This window comes from Oncorhynchus mykiss, chromosome 14, assembly GCF_013265735.2.
Source record: "Oncorhynchus mykiss isolate Arlee chromosome 14, USDA_OmykA_1.1, whole genome shotgun sequence".
In the NCBI taxonomy this organism is placed as follows: domain Eukaryota; kingdom Metazoa; phylum Chordata; class Actinopteri; order Salmoniformes; family Salmonidae; genus Oncorhynchus; species Oncorhynchus mykiss.
In genome coordinates this window covers 8,160,001-8,177,853 of record NC_048578.1, presented here as the reverse complement: position 1 = coordinate 8,177,853, position 17,853 = coordinate 8,160,001, and the positions used below count along the sequence as shown (strand labels likewise).

Below are 17,853 nucleotides of genomic sequence, written 5' to 3'. Positions count from 1 at the left end.
ATGTGTTCTGTCTATTGCTTGCCTTCAACATACACCGAGTGTTCAAAACATTAGGAACACCTTCCTAATATTGAGTAGTACCCCCTTTTGCCCTCAGAACAGCCTCAATTCGTCAGGGTATGGGCTCAATATGGTGTCGAAAGTGTTCCACAGGGATGCTGGCCCATGTTGACTCTAATGCTTCTCACATTTGTGTCAAGTTAGATGTATGTCCTTTGGGTGGTGGGCCATTCTTGATACACACGGGAAAGTATTGAGTGTAAAAAACCCAGCAGCATTGCAGTTAAATCATTCACCCTCTGAATGACACACTTGCACAATCCATGTCTCAATTGTCTCAAGGTGTAAAAATCATTCTTTAACATGTCTCCTCCCCTTCATCTACACGGATTTAATTGGATTTAAAAAGTGACATCCATACATGGCTTTCACCTGGATTCACCTGGTCAGTCTATGTTATGGAAAGAGCAGGTGCTCCTCATGTTTAGTACACTTAGTGTATAATAAAACAATTTTCCCTGACAGAAAATACCTCTACCCCCTACGCATTTGTACATTTATTATAATCCACATAAGAATTCACATAAGACTGCATGTACCCTAAATACATGTAGGTACAGTGTGCATTGTATACAAACACTGCTTCTAGCTGCCTCCTTGCTGTGATTCAAAATATTTATTCAGATATTCAAATTCTGAAGGATCATTTTCCTCCTGCGACGAAAAGGGTCAAATAAAGTTCTGACATCTGTAGTTAGGAGTTCAGCCACACTGACCCCTTCAGTATGTGTGTTCCTACCTATCTCTTTAATCATTGTGTCTGTGTGTGTGTGTGTGTGTGTGTGTGTGTGTGTGTGTGTGTGTGTGTGTGTGTGTGTGTGTGTGTGTGTTTGTGTGTGTGTGTGTGTGTGTCCACAGTCAGAGTTGGTTTTTTAAAAAGATTAGCTGCTGTATTTTGTTTTGTTTGGGTGGAGAAGTTGAATAGGTTTAAATATACTGCAGTTTGTGTGCACTTTACCGGTGCTCTGAGACAGCTAAGTAACTGAGCGAACGCAAAACGCCCACACACACTCACAACGGCACACCGACACACTGACTTACACACAATACAATACACACACACACACACACACACACACACACAGATAGAGAGAGAGAACCTCTGTCAGAGTGTTCTGTGGGGGTGATAGTGATTCTCTCTACTTGTAGATACAGGCCAATAAGGCTCTCGCTGTGAGCCGGGGAACGAGGAGCCACCGGAGAACGCTCTCTATGCTCACCTCTATTAACACCTTCATGAAAACTTCACATAGTTGTGAGGGATGGGAGGGAGAAAGTGAGGGGTGGAGGGAGGTAGTGAGTGAGTGTCACCCACTGGCTGTTCAGGAGGGAAGAAATTATAGAATTAGTGAGGGGGGAAGGGATGTGTTTGAATGTCTACCCATGTATTTTTGATGGTCTGTTTTTGTGCTTTGATTCTAAAGTCCAAGACACATTTCGAGGCCATCACTGCCGTATAATATGGCTACCTAACACGTCCATTAAGAGCGAGAGAGAGGATATAAAAGAAGGAGAGGGGGACGAGGGAAGAATAGAGCGGGATAGTATACTAGGAATTGAATCTATAGGGAAACTGCCTGTTAGAATGCAGTTTTATGAGGCAGTGGTTGGGGATTAAGAACATCAGAGATGAGAGATGAATTGGGAAGCCCCAACCCTGTGTGTGTGTGTGTGTGTGTGTGTGTGTGTGTGTGTGTGTGTGTGTGTGTGTGTGTGTGTGTGTGTGTGTGTGTGTGTGTGTGTCCTCCTGCCCCCTTTCCTGAAAATCCCACCCACAGTGACCGATTGACAGGTCTGAAACCCTACCAACTCCGTGACTCTCTCAAATATCCTGCGCCTCCTCTTACAATCCCACCCAACGGATTAATTGACAGGCCAAACTGTTAAGAATGGTGCCAGGATAATGCATGAGAATGAGGAAATAACATTATTAAAATCTGAGATTATACTTGAAAGGTAAAAAAAAAACTTTGTTAAATTGCACATTAAGTTTCATCTTCTTTTTGTCACAAATAATGCAATCACAGTAATGTAGTACAATTACAAATGGGATCTTTGATTTATCTTTTAACAATTGTCTTTCTCAATATGGCACTGTTATCTGGTAGGGCATTGAACAATAACTGTAAACTTGAAAAGCAAACAAGTGTTTTACATTTAAATTTGGTCTTTAATAATGTTCACATAAAAATAATATTGCAAACATATTATTAATTTATCATAATCAAATGTGCTTTTTTTGGCAGTTATATATTGTATATCCCTAAATGGCGGGCCCAAATCTGCAATAGAAAGAATAAAATCTAGATTTGGTAATATGTGTCATATTTGAACAATTTGGGCTAGAGCCGGGGTCTCCAACCTTATCTTTGATAAACGCTACTTCAAACAAAAAAATGTCACAGTTCTTGACACAAACCGGTGCTCCTGGCACCTACTGCCATACCCCTTCAAAGGCACTTAAATAATTTGTCTTGCACATTCACCCTCTGAATGGCACAAAACAATCCATGTCTCAATTCTATCGAAGCTTAAAAATCCTTCTTTAACATGTCTCCACCTCTTCATCTACACTGATTTCAATTGGATTTAACAAGTGACATCAATAAGGGATCACAGCATTCGCCTGGATTCACCTGGTCAGTCCATGTTATGGAAAGAGCAGGTGTTCCTAATACTTTGTACGCTCAGTGTATAACAAACATGTGTGATGGAGAATATGCAAGCAACCAATCTGTTTGGGTTATGGTAATTTAATGATTTGATCTAAAAAGGCAGTTAATGTCTCACATATAATTAGTTTAGGGATTCAATTGTTCAGTGCCAGCAATTTGTTGGCATTCATAAGAAAATATGTTCATTCTAGAGCTTGCTGTGTTTTTACTCGAGTAAAACAAATTGCGACACAGCAAAGTAGTGATGAACATGCTTGACACACTGTGAGGACCTCAGAGCACAAGGTAGGGGAGATGCAGTCCAAGCTCCCAACCATGCGAAAAATAACATGATTTGACTAGGCCATTCCTACATGACGCGCAGCGATACTTATCAGAACAGAGCACAAATAGGCTCCAAAATGACTTGTCTGACTCGGATAGATATGCGACCTTCGGGTGTGGTGTACTTGTCCACGCCGCTCTCTAGTGTGCGGACAGGTCAAACTACCAAACTAATCCCAAACAGCCCACAAAGCATTGTTGGGATTTCTGTAAAAGGGAAGGACATACGGACACCAACGAACTTGAAGCTCTCAACCTGCTCCACTACAGCCCCGTCGATGAGAATGGGGGTGTGCTCGGTGCTCCTTTTCCTGTAGTCCACAATCATCTCCTTAGTCTTGGTTACGTTGAGGGATAGGTTGTTATTCTGGCACCACCCGGCCAGGTCTCGGACCTCCTCCCTATAGGCTGTCTCGTCGTTGTCGGTGATCGGGTTGGTGATCACTGTTGTGTCGTCTGCAAACTTAATGATGGTGTTGGAGTCGTGCCTGACCATGCAGTCGTGGTTGAACAGGGAGTACTGGAGGGGACTGAGCACGCACCCCTGGGGAGCTCCAGTGTTGAGGATCAGCGTGGCACATGTGTTGCTACCTATCCTCACCACCCGTCAGGAAGTTCAGGATCCAGTTGCAGAGGGAGGTGTTTAGTCCCAGGTTCCTTAGCTTAGTGATGAGCTTTGAGGGTACTATAGTGTTGAACGCTGAGCTGTAGTCAATGAATAGCATTCTCTGTTGGAATCTAGGCAGAGGAAATCCTCCTGCACATTTTAGGCAGCCTGCCGGCCCATAGAGTAGAACCAACTATTCAGTTAGATTGTGTAACTCTTGTCACAGAATTGGTCATACTATGCAGAAATGCTGGGATTTCGGGAGGGGCCATTCTACACGCAGCATGGGGTAGATGTGGAGCTTTCTCCTAAAACGTAGGATGTTGATTGTTTGACAATGATGTGTTAACCAATTCTTCCTTTACAACTCAATTATTTATATATCCATCCTTGGTGGTTATATAGGTTCCTTTTGTGAATGTGCTTTTTTGATGTTTACAGATTGCTATACACAATATAATGGCTCCTGTTACTCAAATGATAGTTGTTGTCCTATGCACAGAGCCCCACATTTTTATCAAAACATTTTTTGGGGGGAGCTTGCCTGTTTTGCATGTTATTTTGGCATTAATATGTGTTACAGTTTGCAAACAATGTAATACTAATTGAGTTGAGTTAATAAAGTCAAACATAAACATGGTCTCTTTTTGTTTTCTTGAGTAAGGCAGCTCAAAAATACAGGAGTTTCAGCCTAGCTCAGTGCTTTCTGTGGTGGTGGGGCAAGCCAGGAGTTGCGCCGTGATTGGCTCAGTGTTCTGTCACTCATGGGGACTTTACGTCACTGCCAAGTGTAAAAGGAGACTGAAAATTCTAGCCCTTTGGCTTGTGCCATAGAAGTGCCCATCCAAGAAGGCTCAAGGTCATTGACCACAGATAAATCACTTTACAGTATATGCACAATAGCTTTGATTGGACTGATCATGTCAACATCATACTTTCACAATCTTAACTAGCAGCCATCATCATGAATCAAGTTGACAATCTACTGGCAAATCCTTTTTAATCCTTGTCATATGAAGATAAATAATGAAGATATATATAATATATCTATAATCTATCTAATGATAGATAAAATGTATCGTGCCCATCGGCCATTGGACAACAAGTTGGAAATTGCAAATTCAACAAGTGGTTTGGAAGGAATCAGTGACAGTGGCTGTGAGGTTCCAAATCTGGGATCAAGGGGCTCTTTTCCAAGTTTAAAATGATAAACATTCAACATGGCCATGCTGTCAATGGAGCATGATTTGTGGCCCACTCAAAACAACTGTTAACTAGGAGTACCGCCGCGCCACCTTCCTGTTCAAGTGAGCCGAGCACAACAATGTGAGTCCAAAATGTATGCTGTATCAAATAATTATATAATATGCCAGGGAGATATGTATACTGTAGCTAAGAAAGTAAAACTAATGGTATGTTGTGTATGTAGGACGATGTTAGTAGCCCATGTGCCTCACCCTAATAATTTGGTCTATTTACCCCTCTTAATTTTGCCTACTGTTCTGACTGTTCTACTGTAGCCAATAACATGTTTTAGGGAAATGTAATCATCGAATATTGTAAGACCTTTCGTTGGGTACTTATATGCCCCATTTATTTATCCTATCCTTTATTTATCCTATGGTTCTGACTGAGTGTACAGGGAGAATACTGTAAAAACGTCCCATGTTCTGAATTCTGTCGCTGTACATTTCAAAAGTGCTAAACAAATAGTTATATTGACTAATGTTACGTCCGTCCTAGCTCGCTCATTGTCTTAATCGAAAATATGGATTGGCTCTTATCCGCTTGTCGTCCCCTTATGCCATAGTTTGTACATCTCAATTGTCATTAGAAACCACGTTTGTTTAAGCAAGTCAGCCATATCAGCTATGTTTTTTTTAAAGGTAGTAAATGACGCTGAATGAACTGTTTCGCTGCCAGACAAGGCTCCACTGATAGCCAGGTGTAGCAGTGGTAAGATGTTGGGACAGCCTGCTGTTAGGACAGCCTAACAGTTTGTGGGCACTGTTTGTCACCGTCAAAGTGCAATTAAGGTATTGTTTAGTGTTGGGCTGTGTAGTGGCTTTGCTGGCATACATTCCACTTGTTGTTTTTGCCCCACCAAAATGTACATGCTAAAATTGCCACGTACATCTGAATGTATCAATGTGTGCTATGAGTAAAGTCATCGCCTTTTTTTCTCACAAAATTACCTTTGAACCTTCACCATTGGTATGCTATTGTTGGGTGCTGTAAACTGAGATGCTGCGTCACTTTATTTTCAAATTGCTGTAAACTGAGATGCTGCGACACTTCATTTTCAAATTGCTGTAAACTGAGATGCTGATGAGATACAGGAGGGAGAGAGAAATCATAACCTCAAAGGCCATGCCCCAAATAATCCTTGGGGAGGAGAGAGAGAGAACATCCCAGCACAGCAGGTCAGGAACAAAGAGAAAGTGACAGTGGTAACCAAACGCATTAGTGTTCAGTTAACTTCCAGTCACATCATCACGACGTACAGGATGCCATCGCAACATAACCTCCTGCTTCAAAGAGATGTGACAGAATGAGGGTTGGAGGTCAACACAGAGGAGGCTGAATTCTTGAAAAGACAATAAATACAACTTTTGCATAGAGTGTTGATAAGCGTCTGCTGCTCCATTGCTCAGGTGTGTGTGTGTGTGTGTGTGTGTGTGTGTGTGTGTGTGTGTGTGTGTGTGTGTGTGTGTGTGTGTGTGTGTGTGTGTGTGTGTGTGTGTGCATGTCTGTGTGTGTGTGTAGGGAGCTAGCTATTTAATATGTTACATTTGAGTAATTTAGCAGATGCTCTTATCCAGAGCGATTTACAGTTAAGAGCATTCATCTTAAAATAGCTAGGTGGGACAACAAGCTATGGGGGTGTCAATGTGAGGAGCCTGGTTCCACTATTGGGGTACCAGGATAGAGAAGAGCTTGGACTGGGCTGCGCGAAGTGCTCGGTTTTGGAGTGTAGGGTTTGAGCATAGCCTGAAGGTAGGGAGGGCAGTTCCTCTTGCTGCTCCATAGGCAAGCACCATGGTCTTTTAGTGGATGTGAGATTCAACTGGAAGCCAGTGTAGTGAGCGGAGGAGCGGGGTGACATGGGAGAACTTGGGAGGTTGAAAACCAGGCGGGCTACATAGTTTTGGATAAATTGCAGGGGTTTGATGGGGAGCCCAACCAACAGCGAGTTGCAGTAGTCCAGACGGGAGATGAAAAGTGCCAGGATTAGGATCTGCGCCACTTCCTGTGTGATGTAGGGTCGTAATCTACGGCTGTAGAGCATGAACCTGCAGGAGTGAGTCACTGCTTTGCTGTTTGTAGAGAACTACAGGGTGTTGTTCAGGGGTCACGCCAAGGTTCTTTGCACTCGGAGAGGGCGACACTGTGGGGATATCTCAGACATCTAAAATACGTTTTTCCCAGACATTGAAGTTATGTTCATTTTGGGTTCTGAATGAAAGGTGGAAAGGTATTTTCCGTGTGATTAAAATACATATTTTCCAGGATGTTGAAAAGGCATCAATTCAGGACGTAAACAAATACATATTTTCCAGTCTGAAATCAGGTTAATTTTCGGTTCTGAATGAAAGTTGAAAATGCGTATTGTAAGGAAACAGCAGGGAGCCGGTCTCGAACCCTCGACCTTCGAGCCCGAAGTCTGGCGCGCTATCGACTGTGCCGCAAAAGCATGCTCGAACGGCAGAGTCGATTTCCGAGCTTATAAACCCAGGGTCGTTACAGTATTTTACAGACGTTGAAAATATGTATTTTCCGGATTTTGATATCAGGCTCATTTTTTGTTCTGAATGAAAGTTGAAAACAAGTAATTAATAGGCTTCTATGTTTGGGCCAAATCAAGGCTGGTCCATACCGGAAAGAAATCCGAATCAAACATTGACATCTATGATTGGTTCAGATTTGTTCCAGACAGGACCAAGAATCAATGTCAGTGGATGTGAAAATCAAGGCCGGTCCACACCAAAAAAAGAAGTCCAAAATGCGATGGCCGCGCTTACTGATGTGTTTTTTAAATGTATTTTTATTTCACCACGTAGGCTAGTTGAGAACAAGTTCTTATTTACAACTGCGACCTGGCCAAGATAAAGCATAGCAGTGTGAACAGACAACAGCACAGAGTTACACATGGAGTAAACAATAAACGAGTCAATAACACAGTAGGAAAAAAAAGAGAGAAAAAAAGAGTATATATACATCGTGTGCAAAAGGCATGAGGAGGTAGGCGAATAATTACAATTTAGTAGATTAACACTGGAGTGATAAATGGTGAGATGGTCATGTGCAGGTAGAGATACTGGTGTGCAAAAGCAGCAAAGTAAATCAATAAAAACAGTATGGGGATGAGGTAGGTAAATTGAGTGGGCTATTTACAGATAGACTATGTACAGCTGCAGTGATCGGTTAGCTGCTCAGATAGCAGATGTTTAAAGTTGGGGAGGGAGATAAAAGTCTCCAACTTCAGCGATTTTTGCAATTCGTTCCAGTCACAGGCAGCAGGGAACTGGAAGGCAAGGCGGCCAAATGAGGTGTTGGCTTTAGGGATGATCAGTGAGATACACCTTCTGGAGCGCGTGCTACGGGTGGGTGTTGCCATCGTGACCAGTGAACTGAGATAAGGCGGAGCTTTACATAGCATGGACTTGTAGATGACCTGGAGCCAGTGGGTCTGGCGACGAATATGTAGCGAGGGCCAGCCGACTAGAGCATACAGGTCGCAGTGGTGGGTGGTATAAGGTGCTTTAGTAACAAAATGGATGGCACTGTGATAAACTGCCTCAAGTTTGCTGAGTAGAGTATTGGAAGCTACTTTGTAGATGACATCGCCGAAGTCGAGGATCGGTAGGATAGTCAGTTTTACTAGGGTAAGTTTGGCGGCGTGAGTGAAGGAGGCTTTGTTGCGAAATAGAAAGCCGACTCTAGATTTGATTTTAGATTGGAGATGTTTGATATGAGTCTGGAAGGAGAGTTTACAGTCTAGCCAGACACCTAGGTACTTATAGATGTCCACATATTCTAGGTCGGAACCATCCAGGGTGGTGATGCTAGTCGGGCGTGCGGGTGCGGGTGGAGGCAGCGAACGGTTGAAAAGCATGCATTTGGTTTTACTAGCATTTAAGAGCAGTTGGAGGCCGCGGAAGGAGTGTTGTATGGCATTGAAGCTCGTTTGGAGGTTAGATAGCACAGTGTCCAAGGAAGGGCCAGAAGTATACAGAATGGTGTCGTCTGCGTAGAGGTGGATCAGGGAATCGCCCGCAGCAAGAGCAACAGTTTAGCATGATTTTATGAATGCCCATCTATGTGATAAGCCTACCGTTTGTAAAGCACCTTAAAACTTCCAAAACACGTCGGCTCGTGCTTACTGGGGTGTAGCCTAACATGTCGGCCTGCAATTTTATGAATGTCCATGCATGTGGTAGGCCCACCATTTGTAAAAGTGGCCATTGCATTGTTTGTATTGGTTCTGAGTCCTTTGACTAATCAATTTGGCTATTTAAGCTCTGAATATCAGCTACCAAACTTTATCAGAAGTTTTTGCGATCCTACTTGTAATGTCTTTACACAGCGGGAAATCCACAAGTATTTTATTTTTCCGCTGTGATGAGCTTGTCAAAAAAATTGAAGGATACAAACTTCAAACCACTGATCATGACAATCGGGTGAAACTCCTGGACAACAGTTGTGATTGTCCAGTCCATATCACTTTGTCCTGTCCTGTTTTTAGGATTTATGCTGTTTGTTAACATGACAACGTATTTTTTTTATTGTTTCGATTGAGCGCCATTTAGGTTAGGTTATTGTTTAGGTCATTTAGGTTAGGCTATTTGATCGGAGAAACCTGCGTGATGTAAAAAGTGTCCGTCTCTTTACATTGTCATACATTTTACCTCCAGCCTGTAGTCTGCACAAAAGGCCACATACTCTTTCTACCATATCCTATATATGCTACATGATTTATGTTAGATAATTCTTTGGACGGAACGTTGGTGGAGCGCTGCAGAGATGCGTCTCTCCAACAGCACCCTGGAGAGGTGCACTGGGAATGGACGGGCAAAATATTTTGCCACCCTGCCTTTGACAAAGTGCACACTGCTTATCAGAGGGCGCTCACCTAAAATGCCCTAAATGTACTTGTTTTTTGGGCAGAATTATGTGAGGTTTTGTGTGTTGTTGTTGGAGGTGCGTCTTGGTCAGTTTAGCTCAGAAAATGTCGCCCTTGTCAATCTGCCGCCATAGGTGGCCGCCTACTGGTCGGTTTCCAAGGCATTCCTCGACGATCGCGCTTTTGGCGGTAGGTGCACCCGATTCTGCTGCCTTGTACGCCGGGTAGCCGAAGTGTTCCCATTTGAGCAATTGTATTTTTGTCGGGAAGGTACAATCTCCGCCTTCCCGGGGGGCCCGGAGAGCAAATCAAGAGTACTATTAGGCCTAACGCTGGCCAATCGGATGGCTCCGATTACCACGTCTGCTGTACGTAGCAGGCTTACAAGAAAACGAAAGCACAATTGATACTGTTAGATTTGGAAACTTTGAAAACCATGACTACAGAGACTGTCAACGAATAGAGCAAAGAGCTGCTGTTTTTATGAGAGAGTTCGTATTTACTCAGCACTGTGAACACTTCTGCGGTGGTATTGAATGAATAGGAAAGTGTATCGATAGGCTTGCGTTGTTATTAATGCTTTGTTTAATATCGAGGAATATTTCACCTTCTCTGCTCATAGGAGGAACAACATGAATTTGTGCACGAGGCAGAAATAATGCAGTGAGACTTGAGTTTTGCTATTAGCTGGAAGATGAATTCCCTTTCTGGTCCGTGTCAGTGGAGGAAAGGGAGAGCGGTGGGATGTTGAGAGGCGGACCATCAGTCTGCTGCCCTCTCCTCCTGCTGAGACAGATCATCAGATGCAGGCACCCTCAGCCCAGTAAAATACAAATAAAAAACTAATTATTGAAATGTATGCTCACTCAGCTGTGCCTCACAAGTAATACAAACAACTGATCTATTACCGGTGTGATCATATAGCCTTCCTCAAATGTTTATATATATATATTATCACCGCATATTGGCTTTACTTGAATTGCCCTGCTAATGCATTGTTGTTTGAACCATTTAAAAAATAAAATAATAATCATTATATATAATATATATATATATATTTTAAATGGTTCAAACAACAATGCATTAGCAGGGCAATTCAAGTAAAGCCAACATGCGGTGATAATGTATGGGGCCTATAGCCTACTGCACAAACCTCATTACTACAGAACTGTTTTTAATAGGTTAGTGTTGCATCGGCTTACGTTAACAAAGGTCATGTTAAAAACAAATCTGAGAGGTCGATCTCGACCTTGATTTGGACTCAAAGTGATATTAACTCAGAAAAGGTTGGGGACCACTTATCTAGGAGGATGAGAACAGAGGACAAAGAGTCAGCTTTGACAGTGTGGAGAGCCTCCGTGACACCGAGAAGAGCAGTCTAAGTTGAGTGACCCCTCTTGACTTGAAGCTGTACTTGTTAGGGTCGTTAAGATCGTTCTGAGAGAGATAGTGAGAGAGTTGGTCAGAGACCGCACGTTCCAAGTGTTTTGGAAAGAAAAGAAAGAAGGGATACGGGTCTATAGTTTTTGACGTCAGATTAGTTGAGTGTTAGTTTCTTGAGGAGGGGAGCGACTCAGGCATTTTGAAGTCAGAGGGAGCCTGTGGTCAGGGATGAGTTAATGAGAGAATTGAGCAATGGGAGAAGGTCTCCAGAGATGGTCTGTAGAAGGAAGGAGGGGATGGGGTCGAGCGGGCAGGTTGTCGGGAGGCCAGACCTCACTAGTCGCAGGATTTCATCTGGAGAGAGAGGGGAGAAAGAGGTCAAGGCGTAGGGTCGTTCTGTGTGAATGTGACCAGTGGACTCAATAGGCTGAGTGAATGAGAAGCAGGTGTTGTCAACCTTCTTTTCAAAGTGGTTGACAAGTCGTCCGCAGAGAGGGAGGGGGGAGGAAAAGGTAGAAAAGAGGGTTAGACTGATAGAAAGTGGCTTTAGAAGTGGATACAGGGGATGAGACAGTAGAGAGGAGGGAGTGAAAGATGATAGGTCCTCTAGAAGTTTAATTTTCTTCCATTTTCGCTCATTTGACCGCAGCCCTGTTCTCTAAGCTCGCAATGAGTCACTCAGCCACGGAGCAGGAGCAGAGGGCCGAGCCGGCCGGAAGGAAAGGGGACACTGTGAGTCATAGGATGCGGAAAGGGAGGAGAGTGGGGTCGAAAACGCTGTGTCAGTGGGGAGAAGGATTTAGCAGAAGGGAGAGATGATAGGATAGAAGAGGCGAGAGTTGTGGGAGACAGAGAGCAAATATTGCGACGGCGAATGACCGCCTGTGTAGGGGCTGAGTGGTTAGGGTTGGAGGAAAGGGAGACAGAAAAGGAAACAAAGTGGTGATCAGAGACCTGGAGGGGGGTTGCAGTGAGGTTAGTAGGCAAACAGCCTCTAGTAAAGATGAGGTCAAGCCTGCCTTGTGAGTGGGAGGGGACTGGGAATGTGTGAGGTCAAAAGAGGCAAGGAAGGGAAAGAGAGAGTTGGATTATGAATCGAAGGCAGACGTCGGGAGGTTGAAGTCGCCAAGTATAAAGAGTGGTTAGCCATCGTCAGGAAATGAGCTCATCAAGGTGTCAAGCTCATCGAGGGAATCTCAAAGGACCCTTGTTGGCGATAGATGACAACAATGTGAAGGCTGAGTGGACAAGTGACATCTACCTGTTTACCAGGCTGACGCCATACATTGTTCATATTTAATCACTGGATGTTTAACCCTGTGGTGCTGGGACTGCATTGGCCCTCCAGATACACTCTGTGTGTGTGTGTGTGTTGTGCATTTATGAAATTTAATGATGCTATAGGAGGTCTTCAAAGAATGCTTTGACACACACACTGCATGCTAGCAAATCATTTACTAGGCCCTCGCTCACCAGGCCATAGTTCCTAGCCTCCCGCTCACTAGCCCCTAGCTCCCAGGCCCTTTCTCACTACCCTATGGTTCCTAGGCCCTTACTCACTAGCCCCAAGTTCCTAGCCTCTCACTCACTAGCCCCTAGCTCTTATGTTCTTTCTCCTACCCCATAGTTCCTAGCCTTTTGCTCACTAGCCCCTAGCTCCTAGTCACTCACTCACTAGCCCCTAGCTACTAGTCACTCACTCACTAGCCCCTAGCCACTCGCTCACTAGCCCTTTACTCACTGGACCCTAGTTCCTGACCTAGCCCCCCTCTCACTAGCCCATAGTTCCTAGCCACTCATTCACTAGCCCTTCGCTCACTAGCTCCTGGCCCCTCACTCACTAGCCCCTAGTCACTCACTAGTGCAGATCTTGAAGGCCTGACTAGGGATCTGAAAGGGATCATAACTCACTTTGGGAAATCTCCAAACTTCAGACTGGCACACATGAATGACTCCCGTCACCTGAGAAGGTCGGAAAAAAGTTTATCCGACGGCAGCACAATCATATTCCGACCATCCCTGGCAGAAGTATTTGTACCTTTTTGACACTAACACTTGAAAGAGAGAGGGCGATAGAAGAACGAGAGAGAGGCCTGGACATAAAAAGACAATGCGATAATAAACGACTCATACCTCCTTGCAATCTCTTTTGAGGGGTTTGAGTGAGACGAACAATGAGATGGGTTTGGCTAAATTGCCTGTTCCTGGTTGACTGATGAGTGTGCTTAATATTTAATAGGAGATCCATGCATTCATTATGCCCGCAGAAAGGGGGAAGGTCACCACACAGCCTTCAGAGAATAATAACACATATTCTCAGGGTCACCATTGTTAATGGGAGAGTTGGGATAGGCGAAAAAGAAAAGTGAAACACATTTCCAATTCACACATGCGTATATGTGTAAAATAGAACAAACATAAGCACCCACCAAATGATGTATTATTATTTCATTTTATTTATTATATTCTCACATCTATCATTAACACTACCAGTAATAGCCTTTAATAACACACTGCTGATACATGGGGAAGGGCTGAACTGCTGGGAGGGTGATTGTTGTCAGTGAGATGCATCACACACACACACACACACACACACACACACACACACACACACACACAAGTTTGATACAGTGGTACAGTAGTTACTGAGAGAGAATGAGGTGAATAAGCTAAGAGAGACGTGTTCTCTCTCTGTCGTGGCTGTACAGCTCATCACCCTCTCCTCCTATGGTGTTTATAGAGCACAGGAGGCTGGCTAGCTACGAGCATGAGACTTAGAACACAGGAGGCTGGCTAGCTACGAGCATGAGACTTAGAACACAGGAGGCTGGCTAGCTACGAGCATGAGACTTAGAACACAGGAGGCTGGCTAGCTACGAGCATGAGACTTAGAACACAGGAGGCTGGCTAGCTACGAGCATGAGACTTAGAACACAGGATGCTGGCTAGCTACGAGCATGAGACTTAGAACACAGGATGCTGGCTAGCTACGAGCATGAGACTTAGAACACAGGATGCTGGCTAGCTACGAGCATGAGACTTAGAACACAGGATGCTGGCTAGCTACGAGCATGAGACTTAGAACACAGGATGCTGGCTAGCTATGAGCATGAGACTTAGAACACAGGAGGCTGGCTAGCTACGAGCATGAGACTTAGAACACAGGAGGCTGGCTAGCTACGAGCATGAGACTTAGAGCACAGGATGCTGGCTAGCTACGAGCATGAGACTTAGAGCACAGGATGCTGGCTAGCTACGAGCATGAGACTTAGAACACAGGAGGCTGGCTAGCTACGAGCATGAGACTTAGAGCACAGGATGCTGGCTAGCTACGAGCATGAGACTTAGATCACAGGAGGCTGGCTAGCTACGAGCATGAGACTTAGAGCACAGGATGCTGGCTAGCTACGAGCATGAGACTTAGAACACAGGAGGCTGGCTAGCTACGAGCATGAGACTTAGAGCACAGGATGCTGGCTAGCTACGAGCATGAGACTTAGATCACAGGAGGCTGGCTAGCTACGAGCATGAGACTTAGAACACAGGAGGCTGGCTAGTTACGAGCATGAGACTTAGAGCACAGGATGCTGGCTAGGTACGAGCATGAGACTTAGATCACAGGAGGCTGGCTAGCTACGAGCATGAGACTTAGAACACAGGAGGTTGGCTAGCTACGAGCATGAGACTTAGAACACAGGAGGCTGGCTAGCTACGAGCATGAGACTTAGAGCACAGGATGCTGGCTAGCTACGAGCATGAGACTTAGAGCACAGGATGCTGGCTAGCTACGAGCATGAGACTTAGAACACAGGAGGCTGGCTAGCTACGAGCATGAGACTTAGAGCACAGGATGCTGGCTAGCTACGAGCATGAGACTTAGATCACAGGAGGCTGGCTAGCTACGAGCATGAGACTTAGAGCACAGGATGCTGGCTAGCTACGAGCATGAGACTTAGAACACAGGAGGCTGGCTAGCTACGAGCATGAGACTTAGAACACAGGAGGCTGGCTAGCTACGAGCATGAGACTTAGAGCACAGGATGCTGGCTAGGTACGAGCATGAGACTTAGATCACAGGAGGCTGGCTAGCTACGAGCATGAGACTTAGAACACAGGAGGTTGGCTAGCTACGAGCATGAGACTTAGAACACAGGAGGCTGGCTAGCTACGAGCATGAGACTTAGAGCACAGGATGCTGGCTAGCTACGAGCATGAGACTTAGAGCACAGGATGCTGGCTAGCTACGAGCATGAGACTTAGAACACAGGAGGCTGGCTAGCTACGAGCATGAGACTTAGAGCACAGGATGCTGGCTAGCTACGAGCATGAGACTTAGATCACAGGAGGCTGGCTAGCTACGAGCATGAGACTTAGAGCACAGGATGCTGGCTAGCTACGAGCATGAGACTTAGAACACAGGAGGCTGGCTAGCTACGAGCATGAGACTTAGAGCACAGGATGCTGGCTAGCTACGAGCATGAGACTTAGATCACAGGAGGCTGGCTAGCTACGAGCATGAGACTTAGAACACAGGAGGCTGGCTAGTTACGAGCATGAGACTTAGAGCACAGGATGCTGGCTAGGTACGAGCATGAGACTTAGATCACAGGAGGCTGGCTAGCTACGAGCATGAGACTTAGAACACAGGAGGTTGGCTAGCTACGAGCATGAGACTTAGAACACAGGAGGCTGGCTAGCTACGAGCATGAGACTTAGAGCACAGGATGCTGGCTAGCTACGAGCATGAGACTTAGAGCACAGGATGCTGGCTAGCTACGAGCATGAGACTTAGAACACAGGAGGCTGGCTAGCTACGAGCATGAGACTTAGAGCACAGGATGCTGGCTAGCTACGAGCATGAGACTTAGATCACAGGAGGCTGGCTAGCTACGAGCATGAGACTTAGAGCACAGGATGCTGGCTAGCTACGAGCATGAGACTTAGAACACAGGAGGCTGGCTAGCTACGAGCATGAGACTTAGAACACAGGAGGCTGGCTAGCTACGAGCATGAGACTTAGAGCACAGGATGCTGGCTAGGTACGAGCATGAGACTTAGATCACAGGAGGCTGGCTAGCTACGAGCATGAGACTTAGAACACAGGAGGTTGGCTAGCTACGAGCATGAGACTTAGAACACAGGAGGCTGGCTAGCTACGAGCATGAGACTTAGAACACAGGAGGCTGGCTAGCTACGAGCATGAGACTTTGAACACAGGAGGCTGGCTAGCTACGAGCATGAAACTTAGAACACAGGAGGCTGGCTAGTTACGAGCATAAGACTTAGAACACAGGATGCGGGCTAGCTATGAGCATAAGACTTAGAACACAGGATGCTGGCTAGTTACAAGCATGAGACTTAGAACACAGGATGCTGGCTAGCTATGAGCATGAGACTTAGAACACAGGAGGCTGGCTAGCTACAAGCATGAGACTTAGAACACAGGAGGCTGGCTAGCTACGAGCATGAGACTTAGAACACAGGATGCTGGCTAGCTACGAGCATAAGACTTAGAACACAGGATGCTGGCTAGCTGGCTAGACAAACACACAGGCAGAAGACTGGAGCTCTATTTCTGTTTCGCACTCTCTCTCTCTCTCTCTCTCTCTCTTTCCACCACTCTATCCCCCCCTCCCTCAGCTGGTGTAATTTTCTCTGTGCGTTTGAAATTACATGTCGCAACGAATAAGGCTGTCTCACTCTTAACACCAGTAGGGGACTGCGCGTGTGTGCATGTGACAGCAGCACAACCACATTAATACACCCATAGATTGCTCTTAATGATTGTCTACGTGCATAATCTCCTTGTATCCTGAACGGATAGCATGCTGCCTTTGTTCAAAATGTGATGTACATTACAGATTCCATTATAAATGACCAGTCTCTCCTTCTCCCCTTCCTTTCTGCAACCCCCTGCAATCATTGAAGGAAGTTGAGGTAAGTTATTGATTCATCTTTCAAATTGTGCCACTCCATTTTGTGATTCACTCCAATACTCTGGTAAGCGACAGAGAGGGAGTTAGAGAACGAATACGTGCATCTGAAATATTGTTTTGGAGATGAAGCTCTCTCACATTGGCAACACAATGGCGTGCTCTGCCAGACACGGATGCGGTGCGGTGTGTCCCTCTGGGCTTGTTGTCGTGCTGCTGATACGTGCATGTTTGTCAAGCCACGTCAAAACGCTTCATATAGAAGATTAGCGACACAGGACTACTTCCGAATGGCAGCTGTAAGAATCCAGCGTGGCGAGAGGGCGCGGATCAGAAGAAGCTTACCTGAGTTCAGGTTGACTGTGGCTGCGTTCCCAATGGCACCCTATTCCCTATGTAGGGCAGTATTACATAGGGAATAGGGTTTGTCCTAATGAAGTAAGATCCAGTCATATACCGTAGTACCCTGGAGCTGTACGCCATTATGTCTGGTATTATCCTGGCTGGACCGCAGCTTGGTGCAGAGCAATGTGATCGGGGGGGGGGGGTAAGATGAGGGCAGTGGCGATACAAATAACGGGCTTGAGTTTGGAGCGAAGGACTGAATTTGGTGGGAGAGAAAATTTAGGACAGAGGAGAATAACGAGGGAGAGAAGTGGAAATGAGAGGAGTGGAGAGGAAGAGACCCGGGGGACCTGTTAATTGGGCCTCATCACCTCATATCAAACTAATGGACTTATTAGC

The 17,853-nt window shown here is 45.3% G+C and overlaps 1 protein-coding gene across 2 annotated transcripts in view; it reads left to right on the top strand.

The window, feature by feature from the left end:
- Positions 1 to 17,853, top strand: part of LOC110487720 (testican-1) — a 276,877-nt gene that overhangs the window by 127,895 nt on the left and 131,129 nt on the right. The window contains exon 3 of one of the 2 annotated variants that reach the window (XM_036942847.1): positions 17,105 to 17,113. The exons of the other annotated variant lie outside the window; for it this stretch is intronic. Within the exon in view, the coding sequence (XP_036798742.1) occupies positions 17,105 to 17,113 (9 nt within the window). The remainder of the gene's footprint in view (positions 1 to 17,104; positions 17,114 to 17,853) is intronic. 2 annotated transcript variants of the gene reach the window in all.